This window comes from Cystoisospora suis (assembly GCF_002600585.1).
Source record: "Cystoisospora suis strain Wien I chromosome Unknown contig_3321, whole genome shotgun sequence".
Lineage (NCBI taxonomy): Eukaryota > Apicomplexa > Conoidasida > Eucoccidiorida > Sarcocystidae > Cystoisospora > Cystoisospora suis.
Genome location: NW_027156116.1, coordinates 3,084 through 18,429, shown reverse-complemented (window position 1 = coordinate 18,429; position 15,346 = coordinate 3,084). Strand labels below are relative to the sequence as shown.

At 47.1% G+C, this 15,346-nt stretch overlaps 2 protein-coding genes across 2 annotated transcripts; one reads left to right on the top strand and one right to left on the bottom strand.

Moving 5' to 3' along the window:
* Positions 1–424: 424 nt before the first annotated feature.
* On the top strand, positions 425–12,939 carry CSUI_006545 (uncharacterized protein). Its single transcript, XM_068066701.1, has 14 exons — positions 425–1,238; positions 1,895–2,133; positions 3,055–3,174; positions 3,782–3,836; positions 4,325–4,418; positions 5,127–5,235; positions 5,840–5,930; positions 6,710–6,867; positions 7,806–7,949; positions 8,838–8,960; positions 9,891–10,036; positions 10,470–10,584; positions 10,887–11,523; positions 12,269–12,939. Exons 1-14 carry the CDS (start codon positions 1,145–1,147, stop codon positions 12,271–12,273), a joined length of 2,130 nt encoding a protein of 709 aa, XP_067921324.1. The 5' UTR covers positions 425–1,144; the 3' UTR covers positions 12,274–12,939.
* Positions 12,940–13,010: 71 nt separating this feature from the next.
* On the bottom strand, positions 13,011–15,346 carry CSUI_006544 (uncharacterized protein). The gene has a single exon (XM_068066700.1). It carries the CDS (start codon positions 14,071–14,073, stop codon positions 13,720–13,722), a length of 354 nt encoding a protein of 117 aa, XP_067921323.1. The 5' UTR covers positions 14,074–15,346; the 3' UTR covers positions 13,011–13,719.

Here is a 15,346-nt window from a genome sequence, read left to right as displayed (position 1 = left end):
AGAGCGCATATCATACAGCTTAGAACACAGAGAGGAATATCCTTCCTCGAAATGCACCGTACACGATCGCGCCTTCTCGAAATGCTGATTGCGCTGGAAGGTTTCTCTAACTGTCTGGTACAGAGAGTATTATCGACTACTGGAAAAGAGAAGGCCTCCCGCCGTTCGTACCGACGGCTTTCTTCACGGCAGCACGTCGGGCTTGTTTCCCATCGCTCCTGGTCTAGTAGTGAAGAGACAAAACATGTGGTTTTTCATTTCTGTCTAAAATCGCTTACCTTTCTTATCATTGCATGCGGCCTTACAAGATCTCGAAACGTGGAGGGAGGGTAAGGGGCGAAGGAGCACACGTTTTTGTGTGCTGCGTGGCAGCTAGCTACAGGCCCGCAAGCTAAGGCGTTGAGAACCTCGATTGTCTGTTTCTTTTCGATTCTTGTTAGAAAGGCCATCGCTGAAGTAAGGGTCCCGCCGTTTCCAGTCTCTTCTGCTACGTTTCTCATTCGCATAGACTTTTCTTTCTCCAAACCAACTTCGAGATAAAGATGTTTCAGTACAGTCGGCCAAGTGAAAGGAAAAACTCCGATGTTGAAAGAAGAAGTACATCGAGTCCTCACTCCGACGAATCGGTCCATGACAGAGACCTCTTCTCAAAGAGTTTTCTCGTCTCGTTCTTGCTGCTTTTCCAAGCCAGAGAGAGAAGAATTTTGTCTCGAACCTCTCTTTCCTCCCTCTACCACTTTTCTCTCGTCCTCCTCACTTGTGATTTATCTTTTTTCCCTCTTTCTCTCTCAAACGTCTGTCAGTTTCTCTCCGTACTTCTGGAATTCTCTCTCCACTCCTCTGTCCGTACTGGTACCTTTGCTCACTAGCTAGAGCTTTCTTCTTCGTCCACGAGAAGGACAAGAAAGAAAGTACACCCCCTCTTTCTTTCACTGAAGAACGACCTGTAGAACGGACGCATGTCCTGCCAGCGGAAGTCTCCGAAGAAGGACATTCGTCATTATCTATGGATGTTGTTCTTCTCCTTCTCTTCTCGTCTTCATGCCCTTCCGTTACAACATCGATAGCATTGTGCTCTTGGGTTTCTGGTTAACCTTCTTTCTTCTTGTTCTCCGTTCTTTTTGCTTGACTCCTCTTTGGAAGAATGGGGAACTCAGTTGCGTCGGAGGAGAATAAACAGTGGGCTTTAGAGCATGTGCTCTTCTTCGATCCCGAAACACGACCTGATCCCGATGCAGGTAGGTTAGTTTGTCTCCTCTGCAGACTTTTCTATCTCTCTACTTGTCTCTTGCCTTAAATCTCCCACATCTACAATTCTTTCCTGCGCGCTCTACATCGTATCCACCTAGTTTTCCTCCTTTTTCACTAAGTAGTGCATTTTCTCCCCTGTGTGGACATACATAGCTCGTATGAACGTGAGTCAGTACAAACACGTCTATATATTCGACCTCACAGATGAATTCTCTGGACGCGCTCCACTCGAAACTATACTTGGTCCTCTACACACGCATACACCGGACTGGCTACGAAACATGTCTAGGATCTACCATGGACAACTGCATTTGAAGATCTATTACTGCATGTGTGTGTGAGTATGTGTGCGCCTCCATGTGTATAGTGTAGTAGCTATGTACAAGACAAGATGGCTTACTACAAGTCAAGCCCAGTATGATGGATATCTCGTGCTCAAGAGCGAACCGTCGATTCTTCCTTTTCTTCCAGAGTCATCATAAGAAGAAGAATTCTACTTTCCTCGTTTATTTTTTTCTTTCTCTCTTTTCGTTTCCTTTCTTCCGTTGTATCTCCTCCTATCCTTCCGTTGTCTCCGCCTCTCGCCTTCTGTCCACTATCCTGGTGTACATACACCTGATGTTTGTGACGTGGCCCCCCTCAGTTTTAGACGAGAGAGGAGGAGGTGGAGGAGGAGGACGTGTTAAGAGATTTACGCCAAGTAATGCAAAGCTCTGTAATCGGAACTTTCTCATCCGATTCACCGTCGAAGGAAAGAAGAGAGAATTCATCTTGAAGATGCAGAACCAGCCTCAGTGTCGCCTCCTTCTCTCCGATAAGGCTGGCGAGCCTATCAAAGAAATTCGCACTTCTAAAATTAAATATGTACAGAAACAAAACGTGGTAAGAAACTGCTGTATAAATGCACTCCACTCGCCGTCGGTTCCTTCTCTCTATCCTTTTGTGTCAATTCTATCTAAATCGCCTCGTAACTCTCTTCTTCACTCTCCTTCGTAGTTGTATCTACGTGAGAATATCCCCGTCTCGTCGACGCCTCATTACTGAAGAGCCGGTCATCTTCTCTGTTTCTATCTCTTTGACGTTTTCGCGTATCAAGGTAGATCATCTCTCTCACTTTTCTTTTCCATGGGTAGTGTAATTGTGCGTAGACGGAAACTCGCATTATAGGAAGGGGGGAGCGCACGTACTGCTTTGTCTGGATTCTGACGCCGGTCCATCTATATATACATTTGTAGATATATATCTATCTATTTCTCTATTCGTGTACACGTGTGTGATGTTCCGGTGTATTCTGAAGAATGGGAGTGGAGGAGGCAGGGAAACAGAGAGTGCTCCTTTATTTTTACTGCATGCAGACCTTCTACACGATGGCTGCTTTCCCTTTGTCTGTAGCCACAGCATAAGACACGTTGTCTGCTTCTATCTCTACGTATGTGTATACATATATATGTGTATGTGTGCATGCTGGAGTGGTGGTTCTGTGCGCAGGAGGGAACCTGTATACTTGTACGCAAGTATATACGGGGATACACGATAATGTATATACACGCCTGTATGTGAGAGGGCCGAAGGTGTTTATGAGACGGGATCTTGTGTGTATCGTCACCCGAGCTGTATCTGTATGGAGAGACAAGTGACAGTGTGTATGCATGCATAGGGATCGCTATACACCCCACCACCAGCATACTCATTTCAAACGACCTTTCTGGCTCTCTTTCTTCTGACAGCTGCTGTGACGTTCCTCTGAGTCGCTATCGCTGGCTTCCTCTTTTGCTTTATCTCTCCCCCTTTTCTTTCGTGTAGACAGTTGAGGTGTATGTGCGGACAGGGCTTCAGGAGACATCGTCCTTATCCTTTGAATTTGAAAATGCGAAAGAATGCGATCTTTTCGCTGAGTTTCTCAGGATGCTCTTCGGCATACAGGTAGGACAAAGTTCACCTGCCTTCCTCTCTCTCTCTCACATGAGAGAGAAATGAAGTCGTTCTGACGTTTGCCTGGTGCTAGTCGCCTTTTAAACGGATATGTACGGTCAGCGTCGCCCTTTATGCGTACGTACATATATATATATATATAGAATGTACCATGGGGATGTAGATCATGAGAGAAGGTATGCTGTTATATCTATTGGAGAGGCAGGATATGTGTGTGTAGGTATTAGGGAATTTTTGGAGATTCTCAAGCTATTCAGTTGCGTGTGCTCCGTACATACGTGGTTACTTCACTCTGACAAAGTGACCGGACCCATAGATGATGAGACATACATGACGCCGTTGGACAGATACATCGATATGGACAGGTTCAGAGGTAGTCAGGATAGAGGACCGTATGACTATATACGTGTGTGTACATACTCCGTACCAGCTAAATGAATATGTATGTATGTTGTATCTATGTATATGTATGTACGTATGTATCCTCTTGTTTAGTCAAATGTTCAGAGCTTCTGATTGCTTCGGTTTTCTCCCTTCAAGCAAGTGCAGCCCTTTTTAGGTGCCTCGTCTTATATTCGGGAATCCTGTTGTTCTATAGGTTCATCATTTCGGTTACAGAGAAGCGGCTGGTCCCCAACACCATCAGAATAAAGGTATGTCACACATGCGGAGAGGCGAAGGAGTCTTTTTTCTCCTTTCTCCTCACGTCCGTTCCATGCCTCTCTAGAGGCCGTGAGACAGTATGGAAATCTGTACTTCTTCCTCTTCGCGTACTTCCTGTATTGAGACGTCTACTTGATGAGCCATGTATCGGAGATCAAATCGTTCACGTACATCCGGGAAAAGAGAGGAAATGGAGAAGGTAGATAGACAGGTAGATGGACCACAGATTGACTCTGTGTAGTTGCCCAGCCTCCTTTGAATCTATTCATAAAGATCTTGTCTGTCCAGGAACCGACGTACCTCCAGTCTCTTCATCTTGGTCTACTCAGCGAGCTGAAGATACTCTCTCGGTTCGAGTTTGTGGTCGATAGACACTATATAGCGATTGTTTCTTACCGAGAACTTACGTCTTTCTTACGGAGGACAGCTTACCAGAGAAAGTCATTTTCTTTGTTTCGTGTGGTGTGCATGTATGTAGACTATCTGAAGAAATTTAACAGCGACGATAGTTCATCCGATTCTTCAGAGAGTAGTGACGAAGATGACTACAACCGCCGACGTAAAATGGAAATGTGAGTCGAATCGCGAAGAGAGACGATACCTCGGAGAGATTTGCGTGCCTTCCTTCATCCCTGGACTTTTCTTCTTCTTCCTCTTAGGGAAGGGGGGAGATATACACAATGTGCTACCGTCAGGTCTGTGTACCGAAAGCAGTGTGCTGCATTCTCGTCGATCCATCCACTTTCTAGGAGAACCCAGGCAATTACCGATCCATCATATGACGGCACTTATCCGTTCACAGAGCTCTTCAGTCAATCTTTTATCTCTTATCACTATCGAGCTCTGTCCATAGATCGGCAGTTTGTGTTAGCTATGTGCCAGATATATCTATCCAGCTGGAGAGTACGTTTTTACATACAAGCGTACATACAGAGCGACACCCGCGTTGTGAGGTAGCCAACGCCAATTGCTGCTACGCTCTATATCTTATCTATATACGAGCGTGTACACGTATCAGCGTATTCTTCGTTCCGTATCTATGTCGCCTAGACTCGAAGTTCACCTTCTCTCTTTCCTGACTTTGTCTGTTAGGGTGTAATTGGTCGCAGTATGCAATCCTCTACGCTGTATTCCTTTGTGACTTAATTCCTTGTTGGATGGCTTTTTGTCTCGCGTCGTCCTTTTGCGCGCATACGGCAAGTGGGAGTGAATGATGCCCCACACTGCATTAAAGTTGTGTAGGAAACATGTTCTCTTCGTGTTGCATGATGATCTTCCAGGCAGCAACGCCGAGAGCGACAGAAAGCTTTACAGAGCCGTACAGGATGTCCTGTACATGGAGATAAGCCTTGTCGCTGTACGATTGAACGGCCTACACTGACCCACCAGGTACGTCTCCTATAATTATGTCTCCTGTGTAGGCTACCGTTTCCCCGGCGAACTTTCTCCTGCTATCTTCCATCATCCCTCATGGGCTATGATTGGGTCTCGCTCTCTCTCTCTCTGTGTATTTATGCACACGTACTTGTAGGTTCGCTGTGTGTAGACAGCACTGCCTAGACCGATTCCTTATATAGTAGGTTTGTATGTACGTGGTGACGGCGACCTTCTGCGACTTCATTGTTGAATTGCGTCCCTCAGTTTTCGTCTGTCTTCTGTTTGGTCTTTCTCCTCTGCGAATCTGGGAAGACAGGTGCATCCGGAGAGCACAGGTGTCATCTAGCCGTTTACATCCATATCACATATCGTATGTAACGTCCATCCATACTCTCTATATATACATATGTATACCTGCGATGACGGACGCTGCGTCCCTGTGCATGTGCTGACACATGTATCTACATACAGAGAGATTTGCTAGAAACGTTCTTTTACTTGCTAAAATGCTTCAAAGAAAGAGAGAGTGCATATCTTTTCTTCTTAATGAGCTTTGACAGCTCGTACTATGCATGCGACTGTTTGCACTTCTTTCTTCTTGTCTCCTTGCATTCAGGGTGGGGGTGTGTCTTCCGATGAGGAGGAAGAAGTTGAAGCGTCTCATACAGATCAGTATCCTGTTGCTATTGAAGGCCTATGTGAAGCTGGTAAGAAGAGGAAGAAGAAGGAAAAGAAGAAGAAAGATACCAGAGAGATCATGATAACATAGCGGGAGATTTCGAGTAGACAATGATCCCTAGTCATTGTGCTTTTCTTGTATCCATCTTCAGCATAAAGTTTCGAGGCCCGCTTCTGTGGTGTCTGTTGTCCTATATCTAGAATATATCCCAGCCCTCACCTGTAGATCACCTGCACGTGCAAGTTCATACATGTTCCCATACAGGCCGTGTATGGACGCATGTGCAATTCTTATGGACGCAGAGACACCGCCGATATGTTTCTTCGAGGGGAAGTGTTAGTTCAAGTTCCCCTCCTTCGGGTGAAATGAGAGATGGTCTGTATTTTGTCGAGGTCTTTTCTTCGAGTATTCTTCTACACCTACGACCATACATGAGTGAACGTTGGCATCTATGTTCTTCTGTGCATGCATCTGTATGTATGTGTTGTCCGTTGCTACTTGAGTTCTCGTCTGCTATGAAGAGAGTATGCGTCTCCTTAATATGAACGTCTATCTCTGTCTTCTTACATATTCATCTGTATCTAACATGAGATACCTACCGCTCTGTTGGGATCTACCAACTCACATGTATCTGCATATCTCTGTGGCGACCTCCCGTTTGCACGGTGTGTATTCACAGCATCTATTCACTTATTGTGTATCCATTCTTCTGTACCGCCATACGTTCTCTCGAATTCTCGTAATCTCTTGTATATCTTTTCTTCTCTCTCTCTCCCTTCTCTCTCATTCTCTTGGCTTTCTCCTTAGGCAGCTCAGTGAAGATGAAAGATCTAGCAGCGAGACTCGTGAACAGAGCTCCGCCGAGGGTCATCGAGTGGTTCTTCTCTCACAGGCCAGGCAAAAATCCTACTTTTTCTACCACTCCTGATAAAACAGGACCTGCTTGTCGGCTAGAAGAATCTCATGTAAGGGAGTGCCCTCTCTTCTCTTCCTTTCTGGCGTGTCTTCTTCTTCATCGTCTTCTACAATCTTTGTCCTGTCTTCCTCCTCTCACAGTCTTTCGTAAGCAAGATGGATATTCTCATACACATATAGTAGCTCGAGTCACTTCCACCGCCGTATATATCATTGAAGTGCACGTAGGACTCAACATGAAGCTCTCTATATGGATGGCTGTGTAGTCGGGTGTGTGTATGGGAAGTATGTCTCTAGGGAAGGGAGTCCACTCTCGTGGCTGTGTAATTTTCTGCCCAAGGCTAGGTGATCGATCTTCGTTCATCCGCCGAATCTCTCCTTCTTTCTCTTGTCCAATCATCTCCCTTCTTCCTCATCTTCCGCGGAGGAAAGAGAAAGGGAGTTACGTTATTAAGACAACTTTGTATCTCTTTCATTCTATCTATATCTGTTTCTCTCTATCTCTATCTCTTTCCCTCTATCCATTCGTTGACCCTGTAGCACTTCTCCCTAGCGCCCTAACCGTAAACACTATACTCTCATGAGCACACAGACAGACAGATAGACTGGAGACGAAGAAGACGAAAATACAACAGTATCTGGAGATACTTTTCAAGAATCCTTTCTCTTCGTCCTTATCGTCTGTTCTTTTCTCAAATCCCTACAGGAAAGTAGCTCAGGTCTTCATACGTACACATATGTATATCATAGTGTGGATCTATCTCTTTCGCGCTGTCTCTCACTCTCGCTATATGAATTAGCTTTTCTCCACGCACATACACATGTATATGTATACGTGACCCTGCTTGTATATATATACACGCGGCCGTTAGTGGATATTCTGTGTCTATTTATCTATCTATGTGGCTGGACACCTTCTTCCTCCAGTTCTGAGTTTTGCGATTTGATTGCACTGACTCTTTTCTCTGTGTTTCTCAAACACCCATAGGTTGGATTGTTCCTTCAGCTAAGAGTAGCTCGAAGAATTGAGAATACATCGGCGGCCAATCCCTTTGTCTATTCGTTAGCGTTGAAGGGCCCCATTACCGTTGGATCAGAGACAGCAAGAGGCATGCTCGAGATTCTCTCTGAGGTAGGACATGTAAAGACACTTACAGAGTCATCCTATTTACATATACACATACTCCATACTGATATAGACAGCGTAAACGGAAAGATATGTATCTGTACGCCTGAAATGGTATGTTCAGTGTGTGTATGTCATGCAGTCTCTCTCACATCTCTGTGTATAGACGTCTACCTACAGAGCAGGTGTTTTTAGGGACGTGTCCCGTAGTGTGGTATTATGTACGGTAACATTTCCGGGTCTACGTATACATCAGCTGTACATACACCTGGGGAAGATGCGCGAGGTGTGCAGAAAAAATGACCAAGAAGAGGGACTGGATAGACGTCATACGGTGTTTATCTCCGTTGCTTATTCCTTCTTAGTGGTCCCGTCTACTCAGGAGAAACAGCGGACGAAGAAGAAGTGATGTGTGCTACAGAAGATGAGGAGGGAAAAAGTCATTAAGCTCCGACACTTACTCGGCCTCTTTCTTTTTGTTGATCCTTTTCTTTCGGTTTTCCCATACAATCGATAGAAGGTGCAAAGAGACAGACATCCACCCTCTTATGGCGGGAAGCACTTGTGTTCCTCGGCTAGACTTTCAAGAAGAAGGAAACTTTTCTCTTCTGTTGTTTCACACGTGAAAGAATGACGAAAGTATACATCCAGGTGTCCTCTCGTGTATCTGTAGTTCACGTAGACACAGGCATATTAATGGAGACATAAAGTAGTGCTAAAGAAAGATATGGAGAGGCAGAAACAGACAGACATCTCCGTTTTGAACAGAGATAAGAGGGAGAAGAGCCGACTGTTGCGTGTGGTCCGGTATATATTCTAGAGATCTTTTCTAGGTCTTTCGTCGCCTACTTCATTACCTTCATCATCTTCTTCTGTTCGTTTCTCCGTCACCAGACAGAAACGGATTATTCAACCACTTTGACGAATGAAGACCTTCATGTTCTCTTCGAGCTTCCTCCGAAAAGTGTAGCTAATACTAGGCCTTTCTTTGACTGTACCTTAACCTTAACTCGCACCGTAAGTCTTCCCTTTCTCTCGTTCATTCTCTCTTTCCTTCTCGTTTTCTCTTTCCTTTGTTTTCTTTCCTCATTTTCCTTATGTCTCGTATTCTTTCATTCTTTCTTTGTGGCTGCCGTATCTCTGAAATTCTTCGTGGGTGAAGAAGGAAAGCGCATCTTGTCTGAAGTTCCTGCTAGATGGACGAAGAGTCTGTGTTTCTGTCTCGGGGTTGAGAGAAAGACTTGAAGTGTATGAAGTCTCTCTTAGAAGTTACCGTTGCGATTTCGCTCGTGTATCTCTCGCTTCACTCATCCATATCAAGAGGCGAGATATAGGGAGAATGGTAGAAAGGAAGAAACAAAAGCACAGAAGACAAGACAAAAGTGGGCGAGAGGACGTGAGTGTTTGAAAGAGTATTCTTCAATGTTAAATCTTTTATGAGAAGTGTTAGGACCGTAACTATAGGTCTCTAGAATGAGTACTTCTCTTAGGTCTCTCGAACCTGCAGAGAGATAGGAGAGCTTCGACAATGCTTGAAGATGGAGACAGACAAGTATATCCACATGGGGCTACGTGGATATGTGTATGTATGTACGTATGATGGTAGGGACGCTCTGGTTCGGTCCTTGTAGACAGAATCGGCGTGGGGGTTTTCTCCTACTTCAGGAGGACTTTGTGTTTCTTTGGAACTTTTGATATTGAGACAGAGAGGGAGAGAGTGACAGAAGAGCTCTGCTTGCGCTCAAATAGAAATATCGTGTTCATTCAAATGGACTGAGGGGGCCGTTTCCTCCAACAATTGTCTTCTGCCTTCAGTTCAGATCTGCACTTCCACGGCCTTAGAGCCGGCCTCACACCATGTGTATGTATGCACAGCTTTCCATTCAGATATGAGTTTAGTGAAAACTTTATACATGAGTATGTACGAGTGTGTGCCTGTCTTTGTAGGGTACGAGGTTTGTATCGAAAGTGAGAGACTTTGATCAGCCTCTCTATCGTGAAGCGCCTTGGGCTTATTTCTACGTATCCCGTCCTGAAGAAGTAGACTACCGAGAAGATGACCTTTCTCTCTGTTTTCATCTCATGAATTACTCGTAAGGAATGACCAACAAGGAGGGAGCTGAGAAGAAACGAACGCCTTCTTAGAGACGCGAAAGGTGCTTTATTATTCTCCTATCTGCGGCTCAGAATCACGTGGAAAGGAAGGATTGATCGAGTTCCTACATGTGACCCATGAGGGGTCTCTCTATATATATTACTTGTCTCATCATCTCTAGAGAGACTCCGTCACAGCGAGAGAGAAGAGAATTCGTGGCTGTATGTACGCTGAAATATCTATGTACACGAGTGTATGCAGCTATTACCTATGTAGATGCATGTACATATATATATCTATATAGAGAAAGAGAGAAATACATTATCCAGATATGATCTTCCACCTGGATGTGCTGAACTATGAAATCTCGGCGTTCCTCGTCACCTAGTTTAAAATAGGGCTCATTCTCTGCATTGTGGTGCTTGTCTCAGGGCTCGTACCGGAGGATATTTCGAGAAGGTCGTGACGTTGCGCTTACCGTCACAGGGGGTCAGAGATTTCGTCTTCCACACGATTGTATTCTTTCGCCTAAGTAAAAAAGTGACTGTAAGTCCGACAACATCTCCTATGGAAACGTGGTTCAAGGTTGATTCTCGTTGTTTAGGCTGTCTCCTGTTTTTCTTTATTAGGGTTGCTCAAGTTCTCTCACGCACAGCAGACATTCTTCGAGATAAATCTCATCACATTCACACCACCAGACATGAGTGATTACTATTATGGATAGATTCTCTATCACTTGCTCTTTTCTTCTTGTGTGTATCTCGTCTTTTCTCTTGCAACTCGCACTTGTCCGTTATCCTCTGTTATGTGTATATGTCTTCTCGTGGGTTTGCTGTCCTGATCTGCAGGCTTTTGAGAGATGCTCACGAGATTTGGAGACATCCAATTTCACTCCGATCAAGCAAAGATATGCCCGCCTATGGGCTGAGAACTCCTGGGAAGACTACGCGACTCTTCCTTTTGATTCTGTAGTGTCACAGTATCCTGGCTCGTACACACCTCATAGAGGTCTGACTCCTGGTTATGCAGGTGGCCAAGCTCCAACAACGCCGGGCTATCCCGATATGAACTATGGTAGGGGAGGAGGAGGAGGAGCAGGTGTAGGGGCGATAGCAGCTTCCCCTGCATATCCGTCTCCCCAGCTATATAACACACAAGGGATTACCCCCAACTACTATCCATACGCAGACGGCGGTGGAGCAGGAGCAGCAGAAGGCATGAGGGGAGGTGGAGGCCTGGCACCGCCGGGTTCTCCTGCTGGACGGGGGGGAGTTAGGGGAAGGAATAGAGAGGGGGGAGAGCAGAAGAGTAACTACAGCGTCTATGCCCAGTATATGAACCAAGGAGGTATGGGATTTGGTGGAATAGACTCTATCATTGGACAGGTTGATAATTCCTTCCAAGGTCATAAACCTGCCGGAGGAGGAGGGGGACGAGGAGTTGGTGCTGATGGAGGAGGAGCAGGAGGGCAGGCGAAGAGAAAAGGTAAAAGACGGGTGACCTATGAATGACGGCCGAGAACGAAGTCTTTCGTTTTCTGATTCACAGATGAACTGCTTTCTCTGTACGGTTGGAGTGTACCCACGCCCCGGTACATGTCGAGTGTACATACACCTTTACACATTTCAAGTGTACATTCACCCCGACACATTGGGAGTGTTCCTGCCCTCCGACACGTTCCGAGTGGACGTGCAGCCGACCACGTAAAAGGTTCTTCCGCCAGTGAGCATGTAACTGCAGAGGGAAGAAGCGGACACTATGCATATTTGTGTAGATGATCAGATCGTGAGAACCACAGATGGGAATTACATGGCATGTCCCGAAGTCATGCGGCGATGACTACTTGCCGCCCGTGTCTGTGTATGGCACGTAGTTTTGTAGGTCGAGTAGCTCAAGAAGTGAAGAGAGGATCCAAAAAGCTGCATGAGTCTTCTACGCTTCATGCGATTCACCGTTCACCCCCTGCTGGTGTCTGTTGGCGGCCGGAAGTACTGTGGGTCTCCGTTGAGTTCTCAGACTTTCAGCGGAAACCGTCCAATCAATTGTCGATACTCCCCGACTGATAATGATGGCTGCTGGCGCCGGCTATCACTATTCACAGTGAGGGACAGTAGAGCACTGTATGCAGACCGGAGTGGGGGACTTCATGACACTTACAGCTGAGCACATGCTTGAAAATCCCTAGTTAATTCTTTTTCGCCTTATTTCTCCGTTCTCTTCTTTGCTGCAGCCTGAGAGACGAGGTGGCTATCGTTACCCTTGTCCTGGATACTTCGGCCCAAACACGGACCTGTCTCCTCCTCGACTTCTCTACCGTTAGCCAGGTTTGGAGCGAGTCTTGTTCCCTTCGAGTCAATGAGTCGAAATTGACAAGGTTATGAGTCACTACGTTCTTCTTCTGTTCTTACTCCGGCGTTTTCTGTTTTGCTTTCAAAGAGATGCAGTGCTGAAAGGACGAGATGAAAGGGCTGTAGCGTACCAACGACTACTTTCTGCTTTTGCTGTACTCTGTTCTCGAGTGATGCTTTGTGCATGAAGTAAAGCCTTTCAGAAAGAAGGAGGCAGGTGCCAGGAGCGAACGTAGAATGTTATGCCTAAACAAGGATAGCTCTTTTTGATAGACATCTCGCGTCTCTTCCCTGTCAAAATACAAGAGCGAGGAGATGTCGGTTTGAAGAACGCAGTCACGTTCTTCGTTTCTATCGGAGAAAGAAGTCAAAGCCAGATAAAAGAGAAGTAAGGGGGGGGGGAAAGCGACGGCCAGTGGTTTTGTGCGGATGAGAAACATTTGTCAGACAGGTTTCCTCTCGGCCTTGTTCCGTACCGCATGCATACATCTCTCTACGTATGGTATTCTATTGATAAGAACTTCCATTCCAAAAAACATTCTTTCTTTCCGCGTAAGTCAGTGTCTGCCATCTTTCTCGAATTGCCGGAGAGATATTGGATGTCGATTAGCGACGGACACCGCGACGGGAGTTGGGCTTCTCTTATCTTTTTTCACTAGGCCGAGATAAAAATCAGGCGCTTTGTTCGTTATGATGTAGTACCTAAGCCACTGCGTATAGGAACCCTGGGTTTCTAGTACTACGTCCAGATTGCCTCGAAAGATTGGCATTTGCACAACAGAACTTCTCTTTCTTGGCATGAGGTTCATGGGACACGGAGCAAGGCAAGGGAAGACCAGAGTAGTTGCGAAAGTTAACGTCCATCCATCGAAAATCGATAAAGGTATTGTGCTGCCCGCGTTCCGAGATTAACAGCGTGGCAACACTGCGCTCTGGTCCGTCAGCACCCGCTGCGACAACGGCTGCACCTACGATAAAGATAGCACACTACGATATCCGAGGGCTAAAAAGGAAACCTTTCATGAAATCAAACCTAAGATCAGGAACGGTCGGAGCTGCACACTCGCTCTCGACAATCGCCGGCCTCCCAAGAATGTTGCGCTTTCCCTTTTCGCAGGGGTTCCGAAACCTTTCACTAAACCGTTAACCGAAGTTAGGACTTACGAATAAATTGTTCTTTCCCCCGCAGTGCTCTATTTTCTCGCCTCCGTACCTTGTCGTCGGCTCCGCACCTGGAAACAGGGGTCCGCGCAGCACTGCTCCTGCCGCCCAGGTCCGGTGCCTCCCCAAAGTCGAAGCTCGCCCGCGGTCGCGGGCTTCCCTTACTCTTCGTCTAATAGGCGGTAGTAACGCCGTAGTGGCCGGGGCTAAAACTCGCCGACTGAACCTGGACGTGCCGGCCGCACATCGGGTATATCAGTTCAGATGCTCTGCTCACGTTGCGCCGAGGTTCACGTTGACTTTGTAGTCTTATATTCAAGGACAGCACACAGCACACTTTTAGGCATAATGGCGACCACCCGCCGTCTCCCCGTGCCGGAGATCGAGTTCGGTGAACCATGCGGTTCCTTTCTCTGGTCGACAACCCCGGTCTCACGTGTAACGGCCAGTACCAACACGTAGCAAAAACGTACAAGGCTCGTACGCGAGACGACACAGGCTCTAACTCGCGTGCGCGGAGGCGCATCTCCTTCGCTACATGAGTCGCGGCTCGACGACAATCCAGTATACATTGGATACGACAGGCCGTTCACTTCTAGATTGAGAACGGTAAAAAAACGTGCTCTGGATGACCGCAAAGCCGGTAGGCCGTTACGCGTTGTTGGAAATGGCAAAGCCTGGGTTAGGCTCTGCCTTCTATTTCCACAAAGCACCTTGTCGACACTGCTGCAAACAGTGGAAGGTAGACACAAGCACTTGAAGACCACTGACTCTGAATGACTTTGCTGCTAGTAATTGCCCAATGCCACAATGGTACAAGGCTTCTTGTCTAGCGGTTGAGTGAAAGACAGACCGCCACCGATCTGCGCTTGAAGATAGAGAAACGGTGTGGGGACGCCAAAATGGCCGTCCCTACGGCGCCACCGTTACTCTACCGCCATTCACCTCTCAATTATGACGTACAGTCCCTGCCGGCCTAGGCCGGAGACTGCTCCGCGAGACAGCGTTCTCGTTACCTTCCGCCTCGGCAGAGCGAAGACTACGTCCTCGTCACTAATGTGGGACAAGTTTGTCTACGTATGTTATTCTCAGCTCCACACGAGCTGACGGTCCACACGGCTGGCAGCACCCTCTCTGCGTACCGCGCGAGCACGACGCGGACACGCGTAAAGCCAACTAACCGGGTTTTCGAGACCGGCCCGAGCACATCCCAAAGTGTCGGAAGCAGGCAGGAGCTGACAACCAAACACAACGGTAACTGACCACGGCTTCCAGATGGGGAAAGCCAGCGGCGGCCCCCCCGCAACTGTCACAATTAAAGATACTCGTAACTGTTCTTCGTTAGCTGCAAGCGCAGGAGTCGGTCTGCCACGCTACCGCTACTCTCCTGCCTAACTGTGACGTACAGCCCGCAGAGCTTTCATCTACAGGCTGTTCCGCGAGGTCCCTCGACTCGCATAGCAACTCCTTGGCGGAAAGGAAACGCTTCACACGTCGTCTGAAGTCCCGTCAGTTCAGGTTGGAACGGTTTCACGTCAAGTTATAAACACTGGTGACTCTAGAATACGCCACGGAACTCACAAACGAAAAGGCATCCATACGGGTCTGTCGGACCCCCGCTCTGGGAAGAATCACCACGCCTCCTCACACCACCGAAACCAGGGAAAAACCCCAAATCCCTCGCCACAGCTCATCAGTCCACTTCTTCTAACCTCCACTAACTCGCAGAACCTCTCGGACCCATCAGCCGAAGGCCTGCGCGCCCGGTCGATCCACCCTACGGCTGCCCGCAATCGTAA